Below are 24886 nucleotides of genomic sequence, written 5' to 3' on the forward strand. Positions count from 1 at the left end.
GCTGCGACTAGTGCCAAACATATATATGCGTTCATCTGAGATGACACGCTGTGGCTGTGGCACTAGTGTTTATACAAATTTACACCTCAGAACTTGTCCCAGCGGTATCTCATTGGTTGTTTTACCTCAGGCGTGCTGGTTTCTTGTCTATCACCAATTCCGGGTTCATGATGGCGCCAGAGACAGAGACGGCAGATCTCTTCCCCTCTACCCCCCCCCCCCCCATCATGTGCTACTGTCGTGTCAAAATAACTGTTTTAACAAATATGACAAAAGGTGATTTTTATTTGTAACGCTAACAAAATCAATAAATTAATAATTAATAAAACCACCTCAATCGATTCATGAACGCATCAAAATTGCTAAAGGAAAAGAAGAATAAGATTATTATTACTATTATTCGTGTGTGTGTGTGTGTGTGTGTGTGTGTGTGTGTGTGTGTGTGTGTGTGTGTGTGTGTGTGTGTGTGTGCGTGCGCGTGTAGTGGCATGGTGGGGCAGCCGTTGAGCTTTGGCCTCACAGTTCTGAGGACCGGGGTTGAAATCCCGGCCTCACCCGTGGGGAGTTTGCACGTTTTCCCCATGCCTGCGTGGCTTTTCTCTGGGTGGGCACTCCGCTTTCCTCCCACATTCCAAAAACACGCATTCTTTGGAAACTCTAAATTGTCCGTAGATGTGATTGTGAGTGTGACTGTTGTCTGTCTCCATGAGCCCTGCGATTGGCTGGCGACCAGTTCAGGGTGTACCCTGCCACCTGCTTGTTGAGAGCTAGGACAGACTCTGGCAGTCTCGCGACCCTTGTGAGGATAAGCGGCTCAAGAAATGAATTGATGGGTTTGCGTGTGCGTGTGTGTGTGCTTGATCCAGTCCACGCCCAAGCTTCTGCTACAGAGAGTAGTGACCTCTTGTGGACATCATCTATATATGCGGCACCGTTTACTAATTGGGGTATGTATGTATTATCTAAATATTGACTTGGAAAACAGCCGTTAAATTTGGCCGCACGACTCTGCATCCTTATAGATAATATTATAGTTGTCTAAGGCAAAAAAAATAAAACGAAAAATGTGCAATAGTCACTTCCCTCCCTCGGATTGCGTCACGCTTCTGTGATGTGCGCATGCCCAAACGTTGCCGCATATTGTGACGTGGACCTTGCACCAATTCCGGGCCGCTGTTTCATTGCGACCAATTTCCAGGCATGAAAGTGAAGAGAAAGCCTGCTGTGTGTGTGCGTGTGCGTGTGCACGTGCATGCTGAAATGTGAAGCGACGGGCTGCGTCGGAGCGGCAACGCCCTTCGCTCGTCGTCATGGCAACGCGGCGGCTGTCGAGGAAGGCGATGGGGGAGGATGCTGCGAAGATGATGATGATGATGATGATGATGATGATGCAGTGATGACCTTCCATCCGGGCTGCGTCGCGTCTTTATCTTCATTCTCGCACACGTTGTCTTTGTCTGAATGTCGTGAGCATTGCAACGTCCCGCCAGTATTTACGAATGCGGGTGTGCGTCCCCGTTTTCTTTGTTCTGATTCGGTCACAAGGAGCAGAGGAAGGAGATTTTGCTGAGGCCTCGCCAACCGACACTTGAGTGCGACGTCAACATATTCGTCACAATACTCGCGGGAAGGATTGTGTGAGGGCAATCCTGCCGCGGGCAATCCTGCGGTTTTGGTCGGGTTCAAAATGAGAATCATCGCGCACGTGTGTTGAGCGTGCGCGTCGCTGCTTTCAAAACTGATCATCTCAAAACATCCATCTACCAAATGAGTTTCCATTGTGTTTTTATTGACATTAGACACACGATTATATAGTTCACTGTCGACGCACCACTGCACAAATGCACTTCTTTTATGTATTTGCATGTAAAACATCACAACTTTAAACATGTAATGCAATGTGAGCTGCACCGAAGCTTTTACTGTATGACGGATTTCATATTTACTGTATATACGGTGTGTCGTATTGGCACTGCAAAGAAGACGTTACGACTGCATTATTGAAACAGCATTCAAACATTTCACATCAAAGGTGTCTCGTCTGATGTATTTTCTTCAGAGTACTGTATTTGCGTACTGGGAGTTCATGGCACCTTCGAGTCAAATATTTGTCCTCACGATTGATTGTAGAACATTTATATGAAGTGCAGAATTGGACGAGGGCTTCTTAATAACTTTACATAATGGCTGCATTCTAGGAACAAATGCAACATGAGTTTTGCAGAGAAAGCATCATTTGCAGTTGTACCTTCCCCTGTGTGTACACTCGTATTACAGTTCAAGTTGTCAGCAATACACCCGAGCGAGCACAGCTTCCACTGGGTGACAATAAATAAAAATTTTAAAAAATCTAGTGCTTCATCTTTCATATTGTACCATGTTACACATTTTTGACAATGAATTGATATTAAGGGACATCGACAGTTTGTCTTCTTAATAGAAAAAAAAATTCAACAATATGCTAAATACTTTGTGATATGTACAAAGGGAGCGTGGACCATGTTCAGTAATTTACACCCAAAGACACTCGAACGCAAGAAAGAATAACGTCACGCTGTACACAATTGTTCCGTTTCTCTCCGCAGCTCTTCTGCTATTTTGCCCTCAGAAGATAAATCAGATTATACGTAAAATGAATTGTGTTGAATTATTTTCTTCAAAAGAAGTGAAAGCGGCTGAGCGTGGACGAACGACCTCACCTTTTCCTGTTCGCTCAACGAGAAAAGTCCAAGTTGTAAACATGAGATGACTTTAAAGTAAAAGTCGGGCACATCTTCTTCCACCGTTGGAGCGGAATGTACTTTTTCTCTTTTTTTTTTCTTTTTTAATTTGGCCATCATTTCAAAGCAGTTTGGACTTGGCAGCAGGTGTCAGAACAGGTTATTGCCTCCAACGCACATATTTTAACTCATCCAAATAAATCAGTTGGCTGGTTTAGTCAATGGAATCGTTCTGCGTACTCGTTCATAATCGTGGGCCTCGTTTGTAAAACTTTGTATCACAGTTTAGAAAAATCACAGTCAACTTTCAGTCTTTAAAAGGACAAAAAAAAAATGTGACAGCTCGTCAACTGTGCCACTTTCATGAATGCAGAAAATGAGAAAGTTGGTAAGAAGGGAAAAAAGTTTCCCCCCAAAAAATGTTTCTTTCCTGGCGATTCCCACATCGTCGGGTCGTCCAGCCTTCTTTTGGCTTCCTTGACCATCCACAAGTTCCAATCTGTTTCTTGGCAAATAATATTTCTCTTTTTTTTATCATTTTTTTGATTTATTTAAGGAAGTGTGGTTGAAGCCATGCAGTCATACCGTGCACACTAAAAAAAAAAAAAAATTCAAAAAAAGGCTTAGATTGGCTTTGTATGTGCTTGAAGAATAGATAGAGCAGGAGAGGTTGGAGGGGGGGGGGCGCAGGGGGTGTTACGTCCTCGACAAACCACAAAATTCACTTGGGTCTCGATTATGAGGATCAATTCAGCGTTCTCGCTTTCCCTCCGGAGCTCTCCCGTCAGGACCGGTCCGATTTGCAGCTGGGGGAGTTCTGGCCTCATGCGGATCGAGCGCTGCCGGTTGCGGACGCCTGTCGGTCAGACAAGAAGAGACATTTATCCACAGCAGAAAACTTTGTGACCGCTCGACCTGACATGCTTTCCGACACCGAGATGGGGAGGCTGCAGGCGGAATACAAAAAAAAAAAAAAGGGTTGGGCGGATAGTTCAATGTACACGCTGTCATTGAACACATCACGCTTGGCCAGTATGAGAAGGAGCGTGGTTGCTAGGCAACTGTGTGACGACTGGGTTCGTTTTGTACATTTCCTGCACCAAAAAAAAAAAAAAAAAAAAAAGAGGGCAGACACAAAAAGGGGCAACAATTTGAGTTTATCGTCGTAAGGAAGCAGTGAGACGGCAACATCACAATCGACGTCCACCGGCGTACTTTGCACAATTGAACATATTAGTTCACAATGAAGGATGTAGACCAGCACCACCACCACCACCACCACCCAAAAACACACACACATAGCATGCACTGTGTAAATATGCTGTGTGCAGCAAAAAGTACACAAGTAAAAGATGGAAATGCAACATTTTGGGGGCTTGACCTTATTTCCCACAAGCTTTTTCTACGTACTGCTACACAAAAAGTGTATTCCTCTTAAATATTGTTCACAAATTTGTCGACATGAGTTGGTGAGCAGTTGAGGGTATGCCCCGTCCATCGCCCGACGTTTGTGAGCACGGGCGACGGGTGAGGCCATCCACTACCTCAGACGTGTGTTGAATCCCAAAAAGATAATCCGTGATCATTTCACGCTGTCCCATTAATATGTATTTTTTCAGCATAGTTTAAAAGGATATAAGTCAACAGGTGGATTGAAGGAGCGGCTGCAGTTGACCCATAACTTTGTCCACATATATCAACGACAACGTTACATAAAAGATGTTGTGAATTATCAAATCTTAATCATAAATTGTCAGATAAGACAACAATGGGATTGTTGTGCCCACAAATGTTGTTCTTTTGTCTTTTAAATGGACACATTGAGAGAACAGAAATCCAAACTTTGTTGTTTGTTTTTGTCTTTGGTTTGCTCGCAGGATGAAAATATGATGCGATCAACTGCAGCCAAAATGTGGACGAGAAGGGGTGAAGAATGTGATTTTGCGGTGAAAGCGAAATGAAACACAACTGAGAAGAGTCCAAACCAAACCGACGAACCAGAAGACTTCGGTTGTGAAATGAGCGCAACGGCTGACGGGCAGCGAGAGTCGTGCGTACCTCCAAGCTGCAGAGTGGACGTCCCTCATTTGGGATACTTGACGGGGAGAAGAAAAAGAAAGAGTGAGGTGAGGTCAACGCAGGTCACGTCAAAAACAATTCGCCGGTCACGAATGTCTACGAACAAAGATTGGACAGTTGTGGCCCTCAACGACAGATATGCATCAATGAAAAGGAAAAACTCTTTTTAAGATTTCGTCACATCATTGTTTGAAGTTCAAGGGGTCACCGCCATTTATGAAACTGACTTCATGTGGCGAGCTCACCCGTTTCAAATGAATTTCTAAACATTTCTCACAACAGTTAGGAAACAGATTAATGTCAAGATGCAATGTTTGCTTTCTATAAATGTCTGCCAGTGATTTCTGATTTCAGGAAATCACAACGTCCGCTCCCCCCCCCACCCCCCGACTGGTGAGATATTTTTAAAACGGGTCCACAGGCCACTCATGGGGTCCTTGGGGACCACTTGGTGCCCGCAAGCACCACGTTGCTGACCCCTGTAAACCCTCCTGAACTCGATCGAAGGCGACAAACAACGAATCATGAAAGAAAGTCTCTGAAGCGGTTTTATTTAGTTTAGTGAGTGCTGCTTGCAGAAAATGAGCAAAAATGTGATTTCTGGATTGAAGAAGCAAGGAAAGAGAAATCAAACAAGCTCAGCCGCTTTTTCTCTTGTGGGTCAATTAGTGCAATTTCCGTTGTGGTGGCATCGTTTAGTGTATGCTGATCTGATATTTGTATTTTTACTGATGAACATTTAGACGTGATACAACTTGTGCATAAACATCCCAACCGTCAGCAAACATTAATTGAAAAATAACGAATCTCCCAGTGGCGAAATCATCAGAAGGAAGTTCTGATTTCATGTATTGTTTTCTTTAGAAATATTACAAGATGATCAAGACAGAGATTTTGTCCACTCACCGCGAACCACATTTGCACATTGATGTTCGACACAATTGCCGATTTCATCATTCCTTTTGTGATCAACCACAGCAGTGAAACTTTTTAACATTTGAATCAAGTTGGTACATTTTTTCATGACTGAAAAAAACTGCCATCTGAATGCAGCCTGGATTTTCCTCTCCCTTTAACATCACTGCTGTGATATGAGCAAAGATTTTTACCTGCAGGGTGGAGGGGGCGGAGTCGCTGGTGACGGACACGCCGGCGCTCCTGGGAATGCTGGACACGAAGTACCTGGAGCCCTTGGGCACGGGCTGCCGGACCACCAGCTTCCCCTTCCTGGTCTCGGCCAGAAACAGACTGTACCAGTAGGCGTCGTTGGACACCAGGGTGGAATCGGCCAGCGTGGAGTTCCTCTCGCTGATCACGCTGCTCCTGCAGGGAGGGGCCGCCTGGCCGGGCTTGACCTTCTGACACTTGAGCACCACGCAGACCGAGACGGTGATGAGCAGCAGGAAGGACACCGAGCCCAGACCGATGACCAAGTACACGTTGAGGTCGGAGAAGACGTCGTATTCCGGAGGCGCCTCGCCGCCGTCCGAGTAGGCCCTGGCGGCCGTTTCCACCGTGGACAGCTTGATGGTGACCGTGGCGGAGAGGGCGGGCTGCCCGTTGTCCTTGGCGACCACCACCAGTCTCTGGTGGCGCCAGTCTTTGTAACTGAACATCCTGGTGGTGCGGATCTCGCCGTTGTACTGGTCCAGGCTGAACAGGGAGGCGTCGCTCACCTGCAGGAACTGGTAGGTGATGCGAGAGTTGTGCACGGAGTCCTCGTCCAAGGCGATCACCTTGGCCACCAGAGAGCCTTTCTCCGTGGATCGGGGGATCTTCTCCTCCACCGCCGAGCCGTGCGCCCGCCACGGAGAGACGATGACCGGAGCGTTGTCGTTCTGGTCGGCCACCGCCACGCGGACGCTCACCTTGCTGCTGAGCGGAGGAGAGCCCGAGTCCCTGGCCTCGATGTGGAAAAGAAAGTCCTTCTCCATCTCGTAGTCGAAGGTCTTGAGCGCGTAAAGGTTGCCGTTCTCCGGGTTGATGGAGAACAGCATGGACATGGAGGTGTTGGCGATCTCCTTCTCCACGATGAAGTACACCAGGTACTGGTTCTCGTGCAGGTCGGGGTCGAAGGCGCTCAGGGACGTCAGCAGGGCGCCGGGAGCGTTATTCTCCGGCACGCGGATGTTGTAGAAGGGCTGCGGGAAGCGCGGCACGTTGTCGTTGACGTCCAGCAGCTGTAAAGTCATGGTTTCGTTGTCGCTCAAAGGAGGGGAGCCTCGGTCTGTCACCGTGAAGGTGATGTCGTATTCCGGAACCTTCTCGCGGTCCAAGGGCTCCGACACCACCAGCTGGTAATAGTTGTCCGAGGACTCCCTGAGTCGGAAAGGCAGATTTGGCGGGATGCGAAGGTCCACCACTCCGTTGTGGCCCGAGTCCTCGTCGCTCACGCTGACCACTGCTATCACCGAGTCCACGCCGATGTTCTCGCTGACGGGACTTTGGAAGGATTTGATGGAGATTTCCGGGTGGTTGTCGTTCATGTCCTCACCTGAACGGTCACTTTACATTGGCCGGATAAGGAGTTTTGCCCGTTATCACTTGCAACCACTTCCATTTCAAACATTTTGACGTCCTCATAATTAATCATCTCCTTCACTCTGATTTCACCAGTTTCCTGATTCAAACTGAACACATTTTGGGTTCTTTCGGACGTGTACAAACTGTAAGAATAAAACAATTCCGCGTTGGAGCCTTCATCTAAATCGCTGGCATTCAACTGGATGAGCAGACTCCCGATCGGGGAATTCTCCATCACGTCCACCAAGTATTTATCTTGTTGAAAAGATGGAGCGTTGTCATTGACGTCCAGGACTCGAACGATGATGCTGGCCGTGCCGGTGCGCGTGGGCAGGCCGCCGTCCACGGCGGTGAGGATGAGGAGATGCGCGGCCTGCTGCTCCCTGTCCAGCGCTTTTGTCAAAATCAAATCGGCGAACTTGGAGCCGTCTCTGCCCGTCTGAATTTCGATGTTAAAATGTTGGCTGGGGCTCAGGCGGTAGTTCTGCACAGAATTGACGCCAACGTCGGGGTCCACCGCATTATTCAGGGAGAATCTCTCGCCGACCGGGCTCGACTCGGATATGTCCAAATGCATGGTGCCGCGTCGAAAATGAGGGGCGTTGTCATTAATGTCCGTGATTTCCACTTCGATGTTAAACATGCGGATTGGATTTTCGATCGCTGCGTCCAATTTCAGGAAACAGGAGGTGGTCGTTTTCAGAGGACACAACAACTCCCTGTCGATTCTGTCCAGTATGTAAAGCTCCCCCGTGTTCTTGTTAATCTCGAGATATTTTTTGTTTGCGACCACATCCACGCGCATGTTGCGCGTGTTCAGCGTCCGGACGTCCAAACCCAAATCGGACGCCAAATGCGCAACGACGGAGCCTTCCTCCATTTCTTCGGGAATGGAGTAGTGGGTGACGGGCGACGCCGTGCCCACCAACGCGCACAGAACCACAAACGTGACCACCGGGCGCCTGGCCACGAACCTACAGAAGAAGCGGCGCCTCATTTTGAGAGTCAATCAAACGATCGATCAACTGTTTTGAGGCGGCGGAAGGCGGACGCGTCGCGCTCCTTTCACGCCAAGAAGCAGAAGAAACGAGCAGGTGGATACAACGCCTTGCTTTTTAGTATTTCTTTTTTCTTCCTCTCTTTTGTCCGAGTGACGTCTCACAATTGGAGCGTCCGTCTGATCCTCCTCCAATGAGACTTCGCGAAGCCGGTGACGTCACCGGACGGGAGATTTTGTGGACGGCAGCGACGAAATTCGTTTCTTAGGAGTCCTTACAGCATTTTATAAAATCACCTGATAGTCATAATTTTACTTTTAAAAAGTCGACTGCGTGTTTAATTTGTTTTCAGATCCATTCCTAAAAGTTCATTGTAATGATCAAACTTCCGGATGCTGGAAAATTGCATCCCTAAGTAACATTCAAATGTATTCATCTCAATTTGCAACTCGTTTCAATATATTTTTTCGGCTAAATTCATAATATTTTGTTTATTAAACATAAAAGAATTGGGCTTTTTTTTTTTTTTTTTTTTGCAGGGGTAATAACCACCAAGAACGAAACTGATGAGATATACAGTAGGCCCTTCAATAATTGAAGTTAATCTAGAAAATAAAGAATAGTTTTTCAGAAAAAAAAACTACCGCACTTTACAATTTGTACCTTACAGAAAACCTTTGAATATGAATGGACCTTAACTCCATCCAGCCGTGCATCCATTTTTAGATGGACCTAATCATATACCATATCTAACCCCAACATCAAATCTGAAGGATAGCTTGAAGATCATTCCACTAGTGTGCTAATATTTAAATCATATCCCAAAACTAAGATGCACTGTAATAAGCAAGCATGCCCAGCGTGTAAAAATGAAAGCGTTCCCGTGTACAACCTCAAACGTGCTTGTGTTTACATCAAAATTTATGCTTCAGTCATATGAAAGGCCACAAAAAGTACAAACAAAAAGTTTCTTTTTCAACTTGTTGTCAGAAGCAGCCAAATATAAACCACGAAACCATCAACAGCACTTATCCCGGTTTGGGTCGCTGGAGCCTCTCCCGGCCGACTTCCTGCAAAAGACGGCCTACACCCTGAACTGGTCGCCAGTCAGTCGCGGGGCACATATAGACACTGTCAGTGAGGGGGAATTGAGCCCGTGCCATCTGCACAAAAGTCGGAAGAGCGTGCCATCACACCATCAATAACTTCTCACAAAACCACGCGTTTGCTTGCATTCGGGCTAATCTTGCGAGTATTTCATCCATTACAATTTGTAAACTGCAGTAGAAATTATTAAAAACTTTTGGACATTCCCAAAACATCCCCGATGCTCTGTTTGTGCAGGTGACAAAGAGCAAAAGAGTGCCACGAACTTCCTTCCTTTTTTTTTTTTTTTTTTTTTTTTTTTTGACGTTTTCAGCTGTTCGGTCAAGCAAAATGGACAATCTGTATCTCTTTTTTTTTTTGCTGGAACAGTTTCACAGTGCAGCAGCGGAGTTTTTAAGATTCTGCAGTGGTTTCTTAGGATTATAACTGAAGTTCTTTTAGAATCAGTCCATCGGTTGAATGACAAAAAAATGTTTCGAGAAGGTGGGGGGGGCAAAGACAAAAGATAAAGCATTATTTGCAAACAGGATGAGAAAAGTCAATCATTTCAAATCTACGACAATGAAACATTAAACGTGAGAGTTGCGTGGGGCTGTGGCGCTACACCCTGGCGGCGGGGGGCAAGAGCAGGAAAAGAAACATGCAGGACCGTGAACCCGGCGGTACAAATGAGGTGGGCTGGGATTGGCTAAGTGGATGACAGAAGTCTGTAGACCGAGAGTGGAAGTGGGGTGCGAGGTACACAAGCAATTTCCATCTGCGCGAGTTATCTGTCCCCCAAAAAAGTGTGTGTTCCCACTCCCAGGGAGAGACTCCCCGGGCTGTGCAACAGCACAAAACCCTGCGAGTGAAAATGATCCTGTTTCATGTGCGCAAAGACTGACAGAAGTGTCCTGTAATCGCTGTGCCTCAACGGCGGAGGCTGAGGACCCCACCCGATCAAGCAAGGGGGGGGGGGGGGGGCTCGGGGCCAGAGATCCACCTGAGAGCAAACCGGGGGACAGGACACGTCACGCATCGTGTGACCCAGGGTGGTCTGCTGGACCCACAGAGACTCCCTGGCAACTGGCCGCCTGGCATGGGCCACATCGGCATCCCTCCAGCCGACCCGCACAATCCCTCTAACCCGCCAGTCTGTGCCAGTGACGTAAAGTGACGACATATTTTCTTCATAAGATGGCAAAACATATAACAATTGCGTGTGCAGCTGTCGCAATTCATAAAAAAGAATGTCACAACTTCCTGCGTGTTTTCTGTGAGCTTTGTGTTCTGTTAAACAGGCCCAGATTTCATCAAGTAATTCATTTTTTAGTAAATTTACACATCATTTGATGTGAGTATACATTCATTTTGAGATTTTTTGTCTTGGTGGTGTGATGAGAGATTTTTTTTCATGTCAAATGAATGCAAAGAAAATTGAAGAATATTTACAGTTTGGCCTAACCTTAATTAAATGTAGATAATATCAAAAATCACAGTTTATATAATGTGGCATTTGTGTATAAGAACACCAATGCGAAAACTTTCCTCCTCAGTCTTTGTTGCTCTACTAAATTGCTTTTTTCCCCCCATTTTCATTTAAATGATCATGAAGATATTTGTTTTGTTAACTTCCAACATTTAAGGGGTGGATTATAAAATTTAATGACTGGATATGACACACACACACACGCACTCTCCATTAATCTTAAAACAGAATGTTTTTTGTCACAAGAGGTTGATCTTCACCGAGCTGAGAAGAAAGCGGGAAATGTCGCCAGAGGTGTCGTCATACCTGCAAGGTGGAGGGGGCGGAGTCGCTGGTGACGGACACGCCGGCGCTCCTGGGAATGCTGGACACGAAGTACCTGGAGCCCTTGGGCACGGGCTGCCGGACCACCAGCTTCCCCTTCCTGGTCTCGGCCAGAAACAGACTGTACCAGTAGGCGTCGTTGGACACCAGGGTGGAATCGGCCAGCGTGGAGTTCCTCTCGCTGATCACGCTGCTCCTGCAGGGAGGGGCCGCCTGGCCGGGCTTGACCTTCTGACACTTGAGCACCACGCAGACCGAGACGGTGATGAGCAGCAGGAAGGACACCGAGCCCAGACCGATGACCAAGTACACGTTGAGGTCGGAGAAGACGTCGTATTCCGGAGGCGCCTCGCCGCCGTCCGAGTAGGCCCTGGCGGCCGTTTCCACCGTGGACAGCTTGATGGTGACCGTGGCGGAGAGGGCGGGCTGCCCGTTGTCCTTGGCGACCACCACCAGTCTCTGGTGGCGCCAGTCTTTGTAACTGAACATCCTGGTGGTGCGGATCTCGCCGTTGTACTGGTCCAGGCTGAACAGGGAGGCGTCGCTCACCTGCAGGAACTGGTAGGTGATGCGAGAGTTGTGCACGGAGTCCTCGTCCAAGGCGATCACCTTGGCCACCAGAGAGCCTTTCTCCGTGGATCGGGGGATCTTCTCCTCCACCGCCGAGCCGTGCGCCCGCCACGGAGAGACGATGACCGGAGCGTTGTCGTTCTGGTCGGCCACCGCCACGCGGACGCTCACCTTGCTGCTGAGCGGAGGAGAGCCCGAGTCCCTGGCCTCGATGTGGAAGAGAAAGTCCTTCTCCATCTCGTAGTCGAAGGTCTTGAGCGCGTACAGGTTGCCGTTCTCCGGGTTGATGGAGAACAGCATGGACATGGAGGTGTTGGCGATCTCCTTCTCCACGATGAAGTACACCAGGTACTGGTTCTCGTGCAGGTCGGGGTCGAAGGCGCTCAGGGACGTCAGCAGGGCGCCGGGAGCGTTATTCTCCGGCACGCGGATGTTGTAGAAGGGCTGCGGGAAGCGCGGCACGTTGTCGTTGACGTCCAGCAGCTGTAAAGTCATGGTTTCGTTGTCGCTCAAAGGAGGGGAGCCTCGGTCTGTCACCGTGAAGGTGATGTCGTATTCCGGAACCTTCTCGCGGTCCAAGGGCTCCGACACCACCAGCTGGTAATAGTTGTCGGAGGACTCCCTGAGTCGGAAAGGCAGATTTGGCGGGATGCGAAGGTCCACCACTCCGTTGTGGCCCGAGTCCTCGTCGCTCACGCTGACCACTGCTATCACCGAGTCCACGCCGATGTTCTCGCTGACGGGACTTTGGAAGGATTTGATGGAGATTTCCGGGTGGTTGTCGTTCATGTCCTCCACCTGAATTTTGATGGTACATTGTCCCGCTAAACTATTGACTCCTTTGTCTGCCGCGATGACTTCCATGTCATAAATCCTGAACTCTTCATAGTTCAACGTTCCCTTCACCGTAATCTCGCCGGTAGCAGGATTTAAATTAAAGGTTTCCTGCGTTTTCTCGGGTGTATATAAACTGTACGAATATGTCAAATCCGAATTGGAGCCCTCATCCAAGTCGGTAGCGTTCAGATCAATAACAAGGCTTCCAATCGGAGAATTTTCCATTATTTTGATGTTGTATATGGCTTCATCAAACAAAGGGGCGTTATCGTTGTTGTCTAAAACATGAACAATAATACTCGCAGTACCGGAACGCGGAGGTGTACCGCCATCTACCGCCGTCAGTATTAAATTGTGCACGGCCTGCTTCTCCCGGTCTAATATTTTCATCAATATCAAATCTGCAAGTTTTGTTCCCTCCCTCCCCGTCTGAACTTCAATATCAAAATGTTCACTTTCACTCAGATGATATGTTTTCACTGTATTACTTCCAACGTCCGGATCGACGGCGTTGCTGAGAGAGAATCTCTCTCCTTTTGGTGTCGATTCAGAAATATCCAAATGAATGGCGTCTCTCCGAAATTTAGGGGCGTTGTCATTCATGTCCATGATTTCTACTTCAAGGTTAAAAATTCGTAGCGGATTCTCCAGAATCACCTCAAGTCTCAGATAGCATGATGCTGACGATTTTGTGGTGCAAATATGTTCCCTGTCGATCTTCTCCACGATGAAGAGCTCCCCGGTGTCTCTGTTGACGTCCAGATATTTTTTATTTGAAATAATGTCCAGACGCATCTTCCTCTGGCTCAATGTTTTCACATCCAGCCCCAGATCGGCCGCCAGGTTGGCAACAACGGAGCCCTCCTTCATTTCCTCGGGGATGGAATAATGGGTCACGGATGTGGCAATTTGATGGACGGAAGAGAGAAGGAGAACAAGAAGCAGCGGCACGTACCTTTGCCGTGGCGGCGTGAACACAATGGCGCTCATTGTTCTCGTGTGCGCTCCCTGCACCTCCGTCGCAAATGCGCCTTTTGGACGCTCCAATTTCGCCGCAAAGAAAATAGTCCAGAACACGTCTTTGCAAATGTCCTCCAGGTAGTAGTCGACAGAAAGAAAATAAATAAACAAATAAATCCCCGCATTGACGGAGGTTCTTTTCGGCTCCGTCAAGTCGTCCACTGGGTGGAAGAACCGCCCAATGACGCTCGAGGGTCTGCGGTGACGGTGCCAATTGGATCTCCTTCAAAGAGTCAGAACAGCGCCACCGTCGTGTTGTCGTGGTACATTGCGACCCGCGATGAACTATTTTCATGCATATTTGTTTTTAATATTGAGTGATTGAATGCAAAGGTCCTCTTTGTTGGATACGTTACAACGTCATTTTAATTTGCTTTTTCTTTTCTTTAATTGTCTCGAGTTTTGTTTGATTTGAATTGACGTGCATCACTTCGTTTCAGCTGCTTTATTTTTAACGTATTCCAAAATAAAAGGAGAGTTGAGCTAAGTCAAAAATACTTTTTTTTAGAACCACTAGGGGTAGCTGTGGTACTATACATTGCAACGATAGCGTTCCTGTGGTCCGCAGTGTGACTTTGGACCGACCCAAAGGTACTATTTGACCCAGTGGGAAATGAGGAAGGGGCTGAAACCAAGTGAGCAAGGCATGAAACTCCCCCGTATTCTCCTCAGGCCAGAAGTTGCTCCCCATTGCTTGTCACTCTTGCCCCGTGTGCTGACTGCGTTCACGTACGTGATGGTTCTACGTGAAAGTCAGTGAAAAAATATGCATGGACACAACTTTAAAAAGAAAACCAACTCTAGAATATCCACATTGCAAAGCCGTTGTGGTGAAGCTCCAAAAAAGTAAGTAATCTTAATCAAATGTATACTAAAAATTCAACTGGTTAAAGTTTCGCACTTAATTGTCGTCACTTTTCGGATGTGATCAATTAAAGATGAGGTCAGGTGACTGACATGTCTCACAAATTTATCTGCTCTGTGTCCAAATAATTACAATCACGAGACGCCCAATTTTGTGGTTTGTATTTCAAGTGTGTGACAGGACACCCCGATCAGGACGGCGCAAGTGTACCCACGTTACAGTTACGGGCAAAGCCGGCTCTGAGTGACCCCCCCATCCTGGATTCCCCAATGAGGTCCCCTCCCCAGGCTCAAAACTCATTTGCAACACATGTTTGGAGTTAGTTGTGTTAAGTGGTGATGTGTTCCTCTCTATGATGTGCAAAACAAAAAAAATGGTGGACTCTCATCAAAACTGCCTTTTGGCTACAGAGACTAAATTAATACAACAACAACGAGGCCTAAAGTATTCCATTTGTGAAGTCGCACACGGCTTGCAAGCCAGCTGGCGTCCGTTCACTTTATAAGTCACGGCCGTGGAACCCAAAGACTTCTGCATAGGAAACGGAACTTGCTCGATATTGCTCATCCATGCTAGCTCCTGGATGATCGATCATTGCTCCTCAATGTTTGTTAAGATAAGTTGGACTCCTCAATATTTTGTGGTCACGGTGGAAGCGTCGACGAGCACCAGAACGTTGCAATTCCGAGACGTGAGACGTGGCCAGAAGCCGATTTTACACGTTGTACGGCTGAAACAAGCAACATCGGCGTGGGACTCGCAGTCAAGTGGCAGAACAACTCTGACCTCACATTCAGGCCACGTTTGCCCGACACGTTACCAAAAAGAACCACAGTGGCTATGAAAAGTCAACACACGTAACAATGCTAACAATGTTTAGCAACTGCATTTTATTTGTGACGAAGCGTCAGCACCTTCAACAGTGGCAAGTGTGTGTTGACTCCCATTTGATAAGTTGGAACCTGACTGGTTACTTCTTAATAAGTTACACCAGGGTGTGCACACTTGTGCAACGACATTATCTCAGTTGTTTAGTTTTACTTCCCCTCTAAAAAAAAAAAAAAAAAAAAATTTCCAACTGTGCTGTGTGGGTGACAAAAACGTGTTCATGCTAGAAGATGATTTGATATTAGTCTAAACTACCAAAAGTACTCAATCAGCCTCATGACTTCACGTATGATTTTAAGTCAACATTTAAGAATGACTTCATGGGAATTTTTTCCCATTCTTCCAAGAGCATATTTGCAAAGCCTCGCGTTGATGTTGTGGACGAGAAGGCCTGGCTCACTGGCCAATCTAAATCAACCCCAAATGTGTTGTTTTGGGTTGAGGTCAGGGCTCTGTACAGGCCAGTGAAGATCATCAATGTCTGGATGGACCTTGCTTTGTGCACAGGTGCACAGACATGTTGGAACTGGAAGGGCTCCCCCCACCCCCCAACTGTTTGATTGTCCAAAATCTCTTGGTAAGGTGAAGCATTCAGAGTTCCTTTCTCTGGAGCTCGGGAGCTAATATTTTGGAGATTTCCAACTTTCTGGCACGGGTTTGGAGATGACCTTTGCTCTTCCAACAGGACTGAGCCTCGGTGTACTAATCAGGATTCATAAAGGGAAGGATGTCGATGAACGTGGCTGACCAGCACAATCCTGACTGAAACCCAATAGAACATTTTTGAATGAAATACAGTGAAGAATGAGAGCCAAGCTTTCTTGTTCAGTATCAGAAATGTAACCTCACAAATGTACTCTGGGAAAAATGTGTCATAAATTCCCAAAACAACACTCCTAAAACCTGTGGAAAACCTTTCCAGAAGAATTGAAGATCTTATAACTGGAGGGGGTAGACAATGTCAAATTGAACTCCGTGGATTAAGAATGGGCTGTCGCTTAAATTCATATCTGAGTCAAAGCAGGTGAGCAAATATTTTTGCCAACACAATATAGCATATCAGTCTTGGTCTCATATTTTCAAAATGACAAAACAACTGACATTTGAACGAGGGTGTGTCAATATTTTAGATCCACTGTAAGGATGTAAGTCAATGGCTAAACCTCAGTGAGGTGCCCTCGAGCAAGGGACTAATGGACTTTGCACTTTTCTCAGGCCAGAGAAGGAAACGCATCACTTCGGGGTGTCACTCAAACTGCTGCGTTGACATATTTGATGCAAATGTAAATTCCTCAACTTTGAGAGTCTCCCACTGACAAAATGTATGAAGTTGTCGTCATACCTGCAAGGTGGAGGGGGCGGAGTCGCTGGTGACGGACACGCCGGCGCTCCTGGGAATGCTGGACACGAAGTACCTGGAGCCCTTGGGCACGGGCTGCCGGACCACCAGCTTCCCCTTCCTGGTCTCGGCCAGAAACAGACTGTACCAGTAGGCGTCGTTGGACACCAGGGTGGAATCGGCCAGCGTGGAGTTCCTCTCGCTGATCACGCTGCTCCTGCAGGGAGGGGCCGCCTGGCCGGGCTTGACCTTCTGACACTTGAGCACCACGCAGACCGAGACGGTGATGAGCAGCAGGAAGGACACCGAGCCCAGACCGATGACCAAGTACACGTTGAGGTCGGAGAAGACGTCGTATTCCGGAGGCGCCTCGCCGCCGTCCGAGTAGGCCCTGGCGGCCGTTTCCACCGTGGACAGCTTGATGGTGACCGTGGCGGAGAGGGCGGGCTGCCCGTTGTCCTTGGCGACCACCACCAGTCTCTGGTGGCGCCAGTCTTTGTAACTGAACATCCTGGTGGTGCGGATCTCGCCGTTGTACTGGTCCAGGCTGAACAGGGAGGCGTCGCTCACCTGCAGGAACTGGTAGGTGATGCGAGAGTTGTGCACGGAGTCCTCGTCCAAGGCGATCACCTTGGCCACCAGAGAGCCTTTCTCCGTGGATCGGGGGATCTTCTCCTCCACCGCCGAGCCGTGCGCCCGCCACGGAGAGACGATGACCGGAGCGTTGTCGTTCTGGTCGGCCACCGCCACGCGGACGCTCACCTTGCTGCTGAGCGGAGGAGAGCCCGAGTCCCTGGCCTCGATGTGGAAGAGAAAGTCCTTCTCCATCTCGTAGTCGAAGGTCTTGAGCGCGTACAGGTTGCCGTTCTCCGGGTTGATGGAGAACAGCATGGACATGGAGGTGTTGGCGATCTCCTTCTCCACGATGAAGTACACCAGGTACTGGTTCTCGTGCAGGTCGGGGTCGAAGGCGCTCAGGGACGTCAGCAGGGCGCCGGGAGCGTTATTCTCCGGCACGCGGATGTTGTAGAAGGGCTGCGGGAAGCGCGGCACGTTGTCGTTGACGTCCAGCAGCTGTAAAGTCATGGTTTCGTTGTCGCTCAAAGGAGGGGAGCCTCGGTCTGTCACCGTGAAGGTGATGTCGTATTCCGGAACCTTCTCGCGGTCCAAGGGCTCCGACACCACCAGCTGGTAATAGTTGTCCGAGGACTCCCTGAGTCGGAAAGGCAGATTTGGCGGGATGCGAAGGTCCACCACTCCGTTGTGGCCCGAGTCCTCGTCGCTCACGCTGACCACTGCTATCACCGAGTCCACGCCGATGTTCTCGCTGACGGGACTTTGGAAGGATTTGATGGAGATTTCCGGGTGGTTGTCGTTCATGTCCTCCACCTGAATTTTGATGGTACATTGTCCCGCTAAACTATTGACTCCTTTGTCTGCCGCGATGACTTCCATGTCATAAATCCTGAACTCTTCATAGTTCAACGTTCCCTTCACCGTAATCTCGCCGGTAGCAGGATTTAAATTAAAGGTTTCCTGCGTTTTCTCGGGTGTATATAAACTGTACGAATATGTCAAATCCGAATTGGAGCCCTCATCCAAGTCGGTCGCGTTCAGATCAATAACAAGGCTTCCAATCGGAGAATTTTCCATTATTTTGACGTTGTATATGGCTTCATCAAACAAAGGGGCGTTATCGTTGTTGTCCAATACCTGAACAATAATTTTGGCAGTTCCAGAACGCGGAGGTTTACCGCCGTCTACCGCTGTTAATATCAAATTATGCACAGCCTGCTTCTCTCGGTCTAACGTGTCTTTTAATATTAATTCAGCAAATTTCGATCCATCCCTCCCTGTTTGAACTTCGATGTCAAATCTATCACTTTCACTCAGATGATATGTTTTCACTGTATTGCTTCCAAAATCAGGATCAACCGCATTGCTGAGAGAGAATCTCTCTCCTTTTGGTGTCGATTCAGAAATATCCAAATGAATGGCGTCTCTCCGAAATTGAGGGGCGTTGTCATTTATGTCTACTATTTCTACTTCAATGTTAAATATTCGCACAGGATTTTCCAGAATCACCTCAAGTCTCAGATAACAAGATGCAGAGGATTTAATGAGACAATGTTCCCTGTCGATCTTCTCCACGATGAAGAGCTCCCCGGTGTCTCTGTTGACGTCCAGATATTTTTTATTTGAAATAATGTCCAGACGCATCTTCCTCTGGCTCAATGTTTTCACATCCAGCCCCAGATCGGCCGCCAGGTTGGCAACAACGGAGCCCTCCTTCATTTCCTCGGGGATGGAATAATGGGTCACGGATGTGGCAATTTGATGGACGGAAGAGAGAAGGAGAACAAGAAGCAGCGGCACGTACCTTTGCCGTGGCGGCGTGAACACAATGGCGCTCATTGTTCTCGTGTGCGCTCCCTGCACCTCCGTCGCAAATGCGCCTTTTGGACGCTCCAATTTCGCCGCAAAGAAAATAGTCCAGAACACGTCTTTGCAAATGTCCTCCAGGTAGTAGTCGACAGAAAGAAAATAAATAAACAAATAAATCCCCGCATTGACGGAGGTTCTTTTCGGCTCCGTCAAGTCGTCCACTGGGTGGAAGAACCGCCCAATGACGCTCGAGGGTCTGCGGTGACGGTGCCAATTGGATCTCCTTCAAAGAGTCAGAACAGCGCCACCGTCGTGTTGTCGTGGTACATCGCGACCCCCTGTTTTCTTATATATTTTTCTGTATTAATTGATCAATTGCCATATCCGTTTCATTCTTTAACTTAATTTTTGATCATTTATATGTATCCTATTTTTGCGTTATGTTGAATTGTCCCCTGTGTTTTTGTTGTATTAACGCACGTGACTTCGTTGGAGCTGTTTTGTTTTCAAGTGCCACGAAAATAACAGTGGGTTGAGCAAAGGCAGATATTTATTTTGACCACTAGGGGCAGCTGTGGCACCACACATTTCAACCACAGTTGTTGGCAGACTGGCCCATTGGGAGACGAGAAAAGGGCTGAAACTCAGTCAGGTGCTCTTGGGCAAGGCACCGAAATCCCCCAACATCTCCACAAGCCCCAGAATGTTCTCCATTATTTGTGTCACTCATGTACTGTGTTTACATATTTTTGACAGCTTGACAAAGAAGTCGCTTTGATCCGGTTGGTATGCAAGTTGAAAAAGGAAACAAGTAGAAATGCCCTTCTACTAAGTCAACATGGTGTCACTCCACAATAAAACAAGTACTGTACTGCTCACCATATTTTAACTAAGCGTTCCAGTCCCCAAATTGATAAATGAGGTTCACACTCCGATGTGATTTTTCCAGAGACGTCAACTGAAAATGAATTGACGCATAACAAATTAGTCGGCTGCGTGTCTGAATGATTCCAATCACAACACGTTCACCCGTACGCGTTATGTTTGAAAAGTAATTCAAGTAACATCAAACTTATCGGGAGAAGCTTCATCGTGCAACGAGACACCAACACAAAACACACAACTAACTCAACAAAGGATGTTATCGGGGGGGGGGGGGGGACTGGAAAGTCTTGGATTGGCCAAGTCAGTCAGTAGATCTTAACCCAACAGCGCATGCATTTTACCTCCTGAAGAGGAGACCGAAGGGAGAACCCATCCCAGAAACAAACAAGAACTGAAAGAGGTCGCGGTAAAGGCCTGGGAAAAGATTTCAATCGAAGAAGGCAACAGTCTGGTGACGTCGACGGGTCAGAGGCTCGATGCAGTTACAGCAAGTCACGGTTGAGCCACTAAATATGCAATGCCATTTACTTGAAGTTGGTTTCATCATGTCTGTTCCAAAACTTTAGCTCACCTAATAAGTGTGTGGCTTCGAACAAAAGGTGCTCCGTCCTGAGTTGTTGAAAAATTCAAGATGTGAATTTTGAACTTTGAACTCATTTGCATGTTTTGATCTGAAGTTGAATCTCAGATTCAGGATGAGCAACGTAGTTTTTGTCCTAGCCGTGGAGCAGTGGACCAGCTCTAGACGCTAGTCAGGGACCACAAAGTTGCATGGGAGTTTGCGCAACCACTCTACATGTGTTTTGTGGATTGGGAGAAGACGTTTGACCCTGTCTCCATTCCTGTGGGGGGCCAAATGCCTAGAGACTGGCTTTCCAGTCCCTGTACAAACGTGATCAGAGTTTGGTCAGCAATGCTGGCAGTAAGTCAGACTAGTTTCCGGTGAGAGTTGGACTCTGCCAGCTTCCCTTTGTCCCCAATTCTGTTTGTGACTTATACGGACAGAATTTCTAGTCGCAGCTTAGGCGTCGGGGGTGTCCGGCTCAGTGGCCTCAGTTTTGCATCCCTGCTTTTTCCAGCCGATGTGGTTCTGTTGGCTTCATCGAGCCATGGTCTCCAACTCTCACTGGACTGATTCACAGCTGAGTGTGAAGCGCCTGGCACATCAGCACTTCCAAATTAGAGACCGTGGTCCTTAGTCAGGAAAAGGGTGGCGTATCCTCTCCGGGTCGAGGATGAGATCCTGGCTCAAGTGGAGAAGTTCAAGTATCTTGGGGTCTTGTTCATGGGCGAGGAAAGACTGGAACTGGAGATCAACAAGCGGATCAGAGTAGCGTCTCCAGTGATGCAGATTTTGTACCAATCTATTGTGGTAAAGAAGGAGCTGGGCTGAAAAGCGAAGCTCTCAATTTATTGGTTGATCTATGTTCCTTACCCTCACGAGCTATGGCTCAGGAACAAAGGAACAAGATCCCAAAAACAAGCAGCCGAAATGACTTTCGTCTGCGGGGTGTCTGGGCTCTCCCTTCGAGACAGCATGAGGACCTTGGTCACCCAGAAGGACCTCAGAATAGAGCTGCTACTCCTCAACATTCAGAGAGTGAGGTCCGAGACAGACGAGGTGACTCGGATGTCTCCTGGACGCTTCCCTGGAGTGGAGTTCTGGCCACGTCCCACCAGAAATGGACCCCAGAGTCGACACAGAACATGTAGGAGAGACGACATCCCTTGGCTGGCCGGGGCATACCTCGGGATTCCCCCGGAAGAGCTGAATGAAGTGACTGAAGGAAGGGGCATCTGAGTGTCCCTGCTAAAGCTACTGCCCCCGTGAACCGACCTCGGATAAAATGGAACTGTGGCTGTTTCCATCGTGGTCTTAGATTTTCAAAACAACAAAAACCTGACATTTGAAGAAGCATGTGTAGACTTTTTATCCACTGGAGAAATATCAGTAAGTGGCTGAAACTTATTGGGCTGCCCTGAAGCAAGGCTGTCAAATTAACTGTGGCGTGTCACTCAAACTGCATATTTGCTGCCTTTAATAAGAAGGTCAACGAGTACAAAGCAATGAAAAGAGAAGGAATTTGAAGTGCCCAATTAGCAAACCAAGTGAATTACATTTCAATTAAATCTCCCACTGATAAAATGTATCCAGTTGTCGCCATACCTGCAAGGTGGAGGGGGCGGAGTCGCTGGTGACGGACACGCCGGCGCTCCTGGGAATGCTGGACACGAAGTACCTGGAGCCCTTGGGCACGGGCTGCCGGACCACCAGCTTCCCCTTCCTGGTCTCGGCCAGAAACAGACTGTACCAGTAGGCGTCGTTGGACACCAGGGTGGAATCGGCCAGCGTGGAGTTCCTCTCGCTGATCACGCTGCTCCTGCAGGGAGGGGCCGCCTGGCCGGGCTTGACCTTCTGACACTTGAGCACCACGCAGACCGAGACGGTGATGAGCAGCAGGAAGGACACCGAGCCCAGACCGATGACCAAGTACACGTTGAGGTCGGAGAAGACGTCGTATTCCGGAGGCGCCTCGCCGCCGTCCGAGTAGGCCCTGGCGGCCGTTTCCACCGTGGACAGCTTGATGGTGACCGTGGCGGAGAGGGCGGGCTGCCCGTTGTCCTTGGCGACCACCACCAGTCTCTGGTGGCGCCAGTCTTTGTAACTGAACATCCTGGTGGTGCGGATCTCGCCGTTGTACTGGTCCAGGCTGAACAGGGAGGCGTCGCTCACCTGCAGGAACTGGTAGGTGATGCGAGAGTTGTGCACGGAGTCCTCGTCCAAGGCGATCACCTTGGCCACCAGAGAGCCTTTCTCCGTGGATCGGGGGATCTTCTCCTCCGCCGCCGAGCCGTGCGCCCGCCACGGAGAGACGATGACCGGAGCGTTGTCGTTCTGGTCGGCCACCGCCACGCGGACGCTCACCTTGCTGCTGAGCGGAGGAGAGCCCGAGTCCCTGGCCTCGATGTGGAAGAGAAAGTCCTTCTCCATCTCGTAGTCGAAGGTCTTGAGCGCGTACAGGTTGCCGTTCTCCGGGTTGATGGAGAACAGCATGGACATGGAGGTGTTGGCGATCTCCTTCTCCACGATGAAGTACACCAGGTACTGGTTCTCGTGCAGGTCGGGGTCGAAGGCGCTCAGGGACGTCAGCAGGGCGCCGGGAGCGTTATTCTCCGGCACGCGGATGTTGTAGAAGGGCTGCGGGAAGCGCGGCACGTTGTCGTTGACGTCCAGCAGCTGTAAAGTCATGGTTTCGTTGTCGCTCAAAGGAGGGGAGCCTCGGTCTGTCACCGTGAAGGTGATGTCGTATTCCGGAACCTTCTCGCGGTCCAAGGGCTCCGACACCACCAGCTGGTAATAGTTGTCCGAGGACTCCCTGAGTCGGAAAGGCAGATTTGGCGGGATGCGAAGGTCCACCACTCCGTTGTGGCCCGAGTCCTCGTCGCTCACGCTGACCACTGCTATCACCGAGTCCACGCCGATGTTCTCGCTGACGGGACTTTGGAAGGATTTGATGGAGATTTCCGGGTGGTTGTCGTTCATGTCCTCCACCTGAATTTTGATGGTACATTGTCCCGCTAAACTATTGACTCCTTTGTCTGCCGCGATGACTTCCATGTCATAAATCCTGAACTCTTCATAGTTCAACGTTCCCTTCACCGTAATCTCGCCGGTAGAAGGATTTAAATTAAAGGTTTCTTGCGTTTTCTCGGGTGTATATAAACTGTACGAATATGTCAAATCCGAATTGGAGCCCTCATCCAAGTCGGTCGCGTTCAGATCAATAACAAGGCTTCCAATCGGAGAATTTTCCATTATTTTGACGTTGTATATGGCTTCATCAAACAATGGGGCGTTATCGTTGTTGTCCAATACCTGAAGTATAATTTTGGCAGTTCCAGAACGCGGAGGTTTACCGCCATCTACCGCCGTCAGTATTAAATTGTGCACAGCCTGCTTCTCTCGGTCTAACGTGTCCTTTAATATTAATTCAGCAAATTTCGACCCATCTCTCCCTGTTTGAACTTCAATGTCAAATTTATCACTTTCACTCAGATGATATGTTTTTACTGTATTAGAGCCGACATCGGGATCGACGGCATTGCTGAGAGAGAATCTTTCTCCCTTTGGAGTAGATTCAGAAATGTCCAAGTTAATGGCGTCCCTCCTAAATTGAGGGGCGTTGTCGTTTGTGTCTAATATTTCCACTTCAATGTTGAAAATTCGCACAGGATTTTCCAAAATGACCTCCAGTTTAAGATAACACGACGCTGAAGATTTAGTTGGACAAAGGATTTCCCTGTCAATTTTCTCCACAATGTACAGCTCGCCGGTTTCCTTTTTCACATCCAGATATCTTTTATTTGCAATAATATCCAGCCGCATCTTCCTTTTGTTTAGCGTTCTCACGTCCAAGCTCAGATCGTCTGCAATGTTGGCAACTATTGTTCCTTCCTTCATTTCTTCAGGAATGGAATAATGTGTGACTGAAGCCGGTGCGCCAGGAACAAAAGCAAGAAGCACAAAGAGCAGCACGTACCTCTTCAGGGAACACGTCAGAAAAACGGAGCCCATTGTCGCGTCCCGTTTTGTACGACTTCAGCTCAGGCAAAGTATTTGCAATCCCATTTAGAATTCCGCGTCGCTCACACTGCCGTCTTCTCCGGTACTCTTACATCTCGCACGCAAATGCTTCTTGAAGGTAATTGTCTCGCTCCTCTTCCGACGGGTGCGCTCTGAGACTGAACAACCCTGGGGGGGGATTTGTCCGCCCTGACAGCAGCGCATCAGTGTCATGGCGTCACGGGCTCTACCCTTGGTCAAACAGCGCCTCCCTCTGTTGTTTTAGCACCCGACACAGAGAGCAAGTGAATTGG

At 48.5% G+C, this 24886-nt stretch overlaps 2 protein-coding genes across 3 annotated transcripts; both read right to left on the reverse strand.

The window, feature by feature from the left end:
* Positions 1-3481: 3481 nt before the first annotated feature.
* Positions 3482-24862, reverse strand: LOC133508473 (protocadherin Fat 4). Of its 2 annotated transcripts, XM_061834575.1 has the most exons (5): positions 22176-24862; positions 16742-19255; positions 11202-13718; positions 4779-4815; positions 3482-3576 (listed from the first exon to the last, which is right to left on the reverse strand). In XM_061834575.1, the coding sequence occupies exons 1-4, from the start codon at positions 24582-24584 to the stop codon at positions 4804-4806; spliced, it is 7452 nt and encodes a 2483-aa protein (XP_061690559.1). In that variant the 5' UTR covers positions 24585-24862; the 3' UTR covers positions 3482-3576; positions 4779-4803. The 2 variants fall into 2 exon arrangements, with proteins under 2 accessions (XP_061690559.1, XP_061690558.1); XM_061834574.1 differs by lacking the exons at positions 3482-3576; positions 4779-4815 and adding an exon at positions 9183-9483.
* LOC133508475 (protocadherin alpha-C2-like) lies at positions 3492-8471 on the reverse strand. The gene is given in 4 exon segments (XM_061834579.1): positions 3492-3576; positions 4779-4815; positions 5909-7290; positions 7293-8471. Coding segments are annotated over 3 exon segments (2421 nt in total). The 5' UTR covers positions 8320-8471; the 3' UTR covers positions 3492-3576; positions 4779-4803.
* Positions 24863-24886: the final 24 nt, after the last annotated feature.

Source organism: Syngnathoides biaculeatus, chromosome 11 (genome assembly GCF_019802595.1).
Source record: "Syngnathoides biaculeatus isolate LvHL_M chromosome 11, ASM1980259v1, whole genome shotgun sequence".
NCBI lineage: Eukaryota > Metazoa > Chordata > Actinopteri > Syngnathiformes > Syngnathidae > Syngnathoides > Syngnathoides biaculeatus.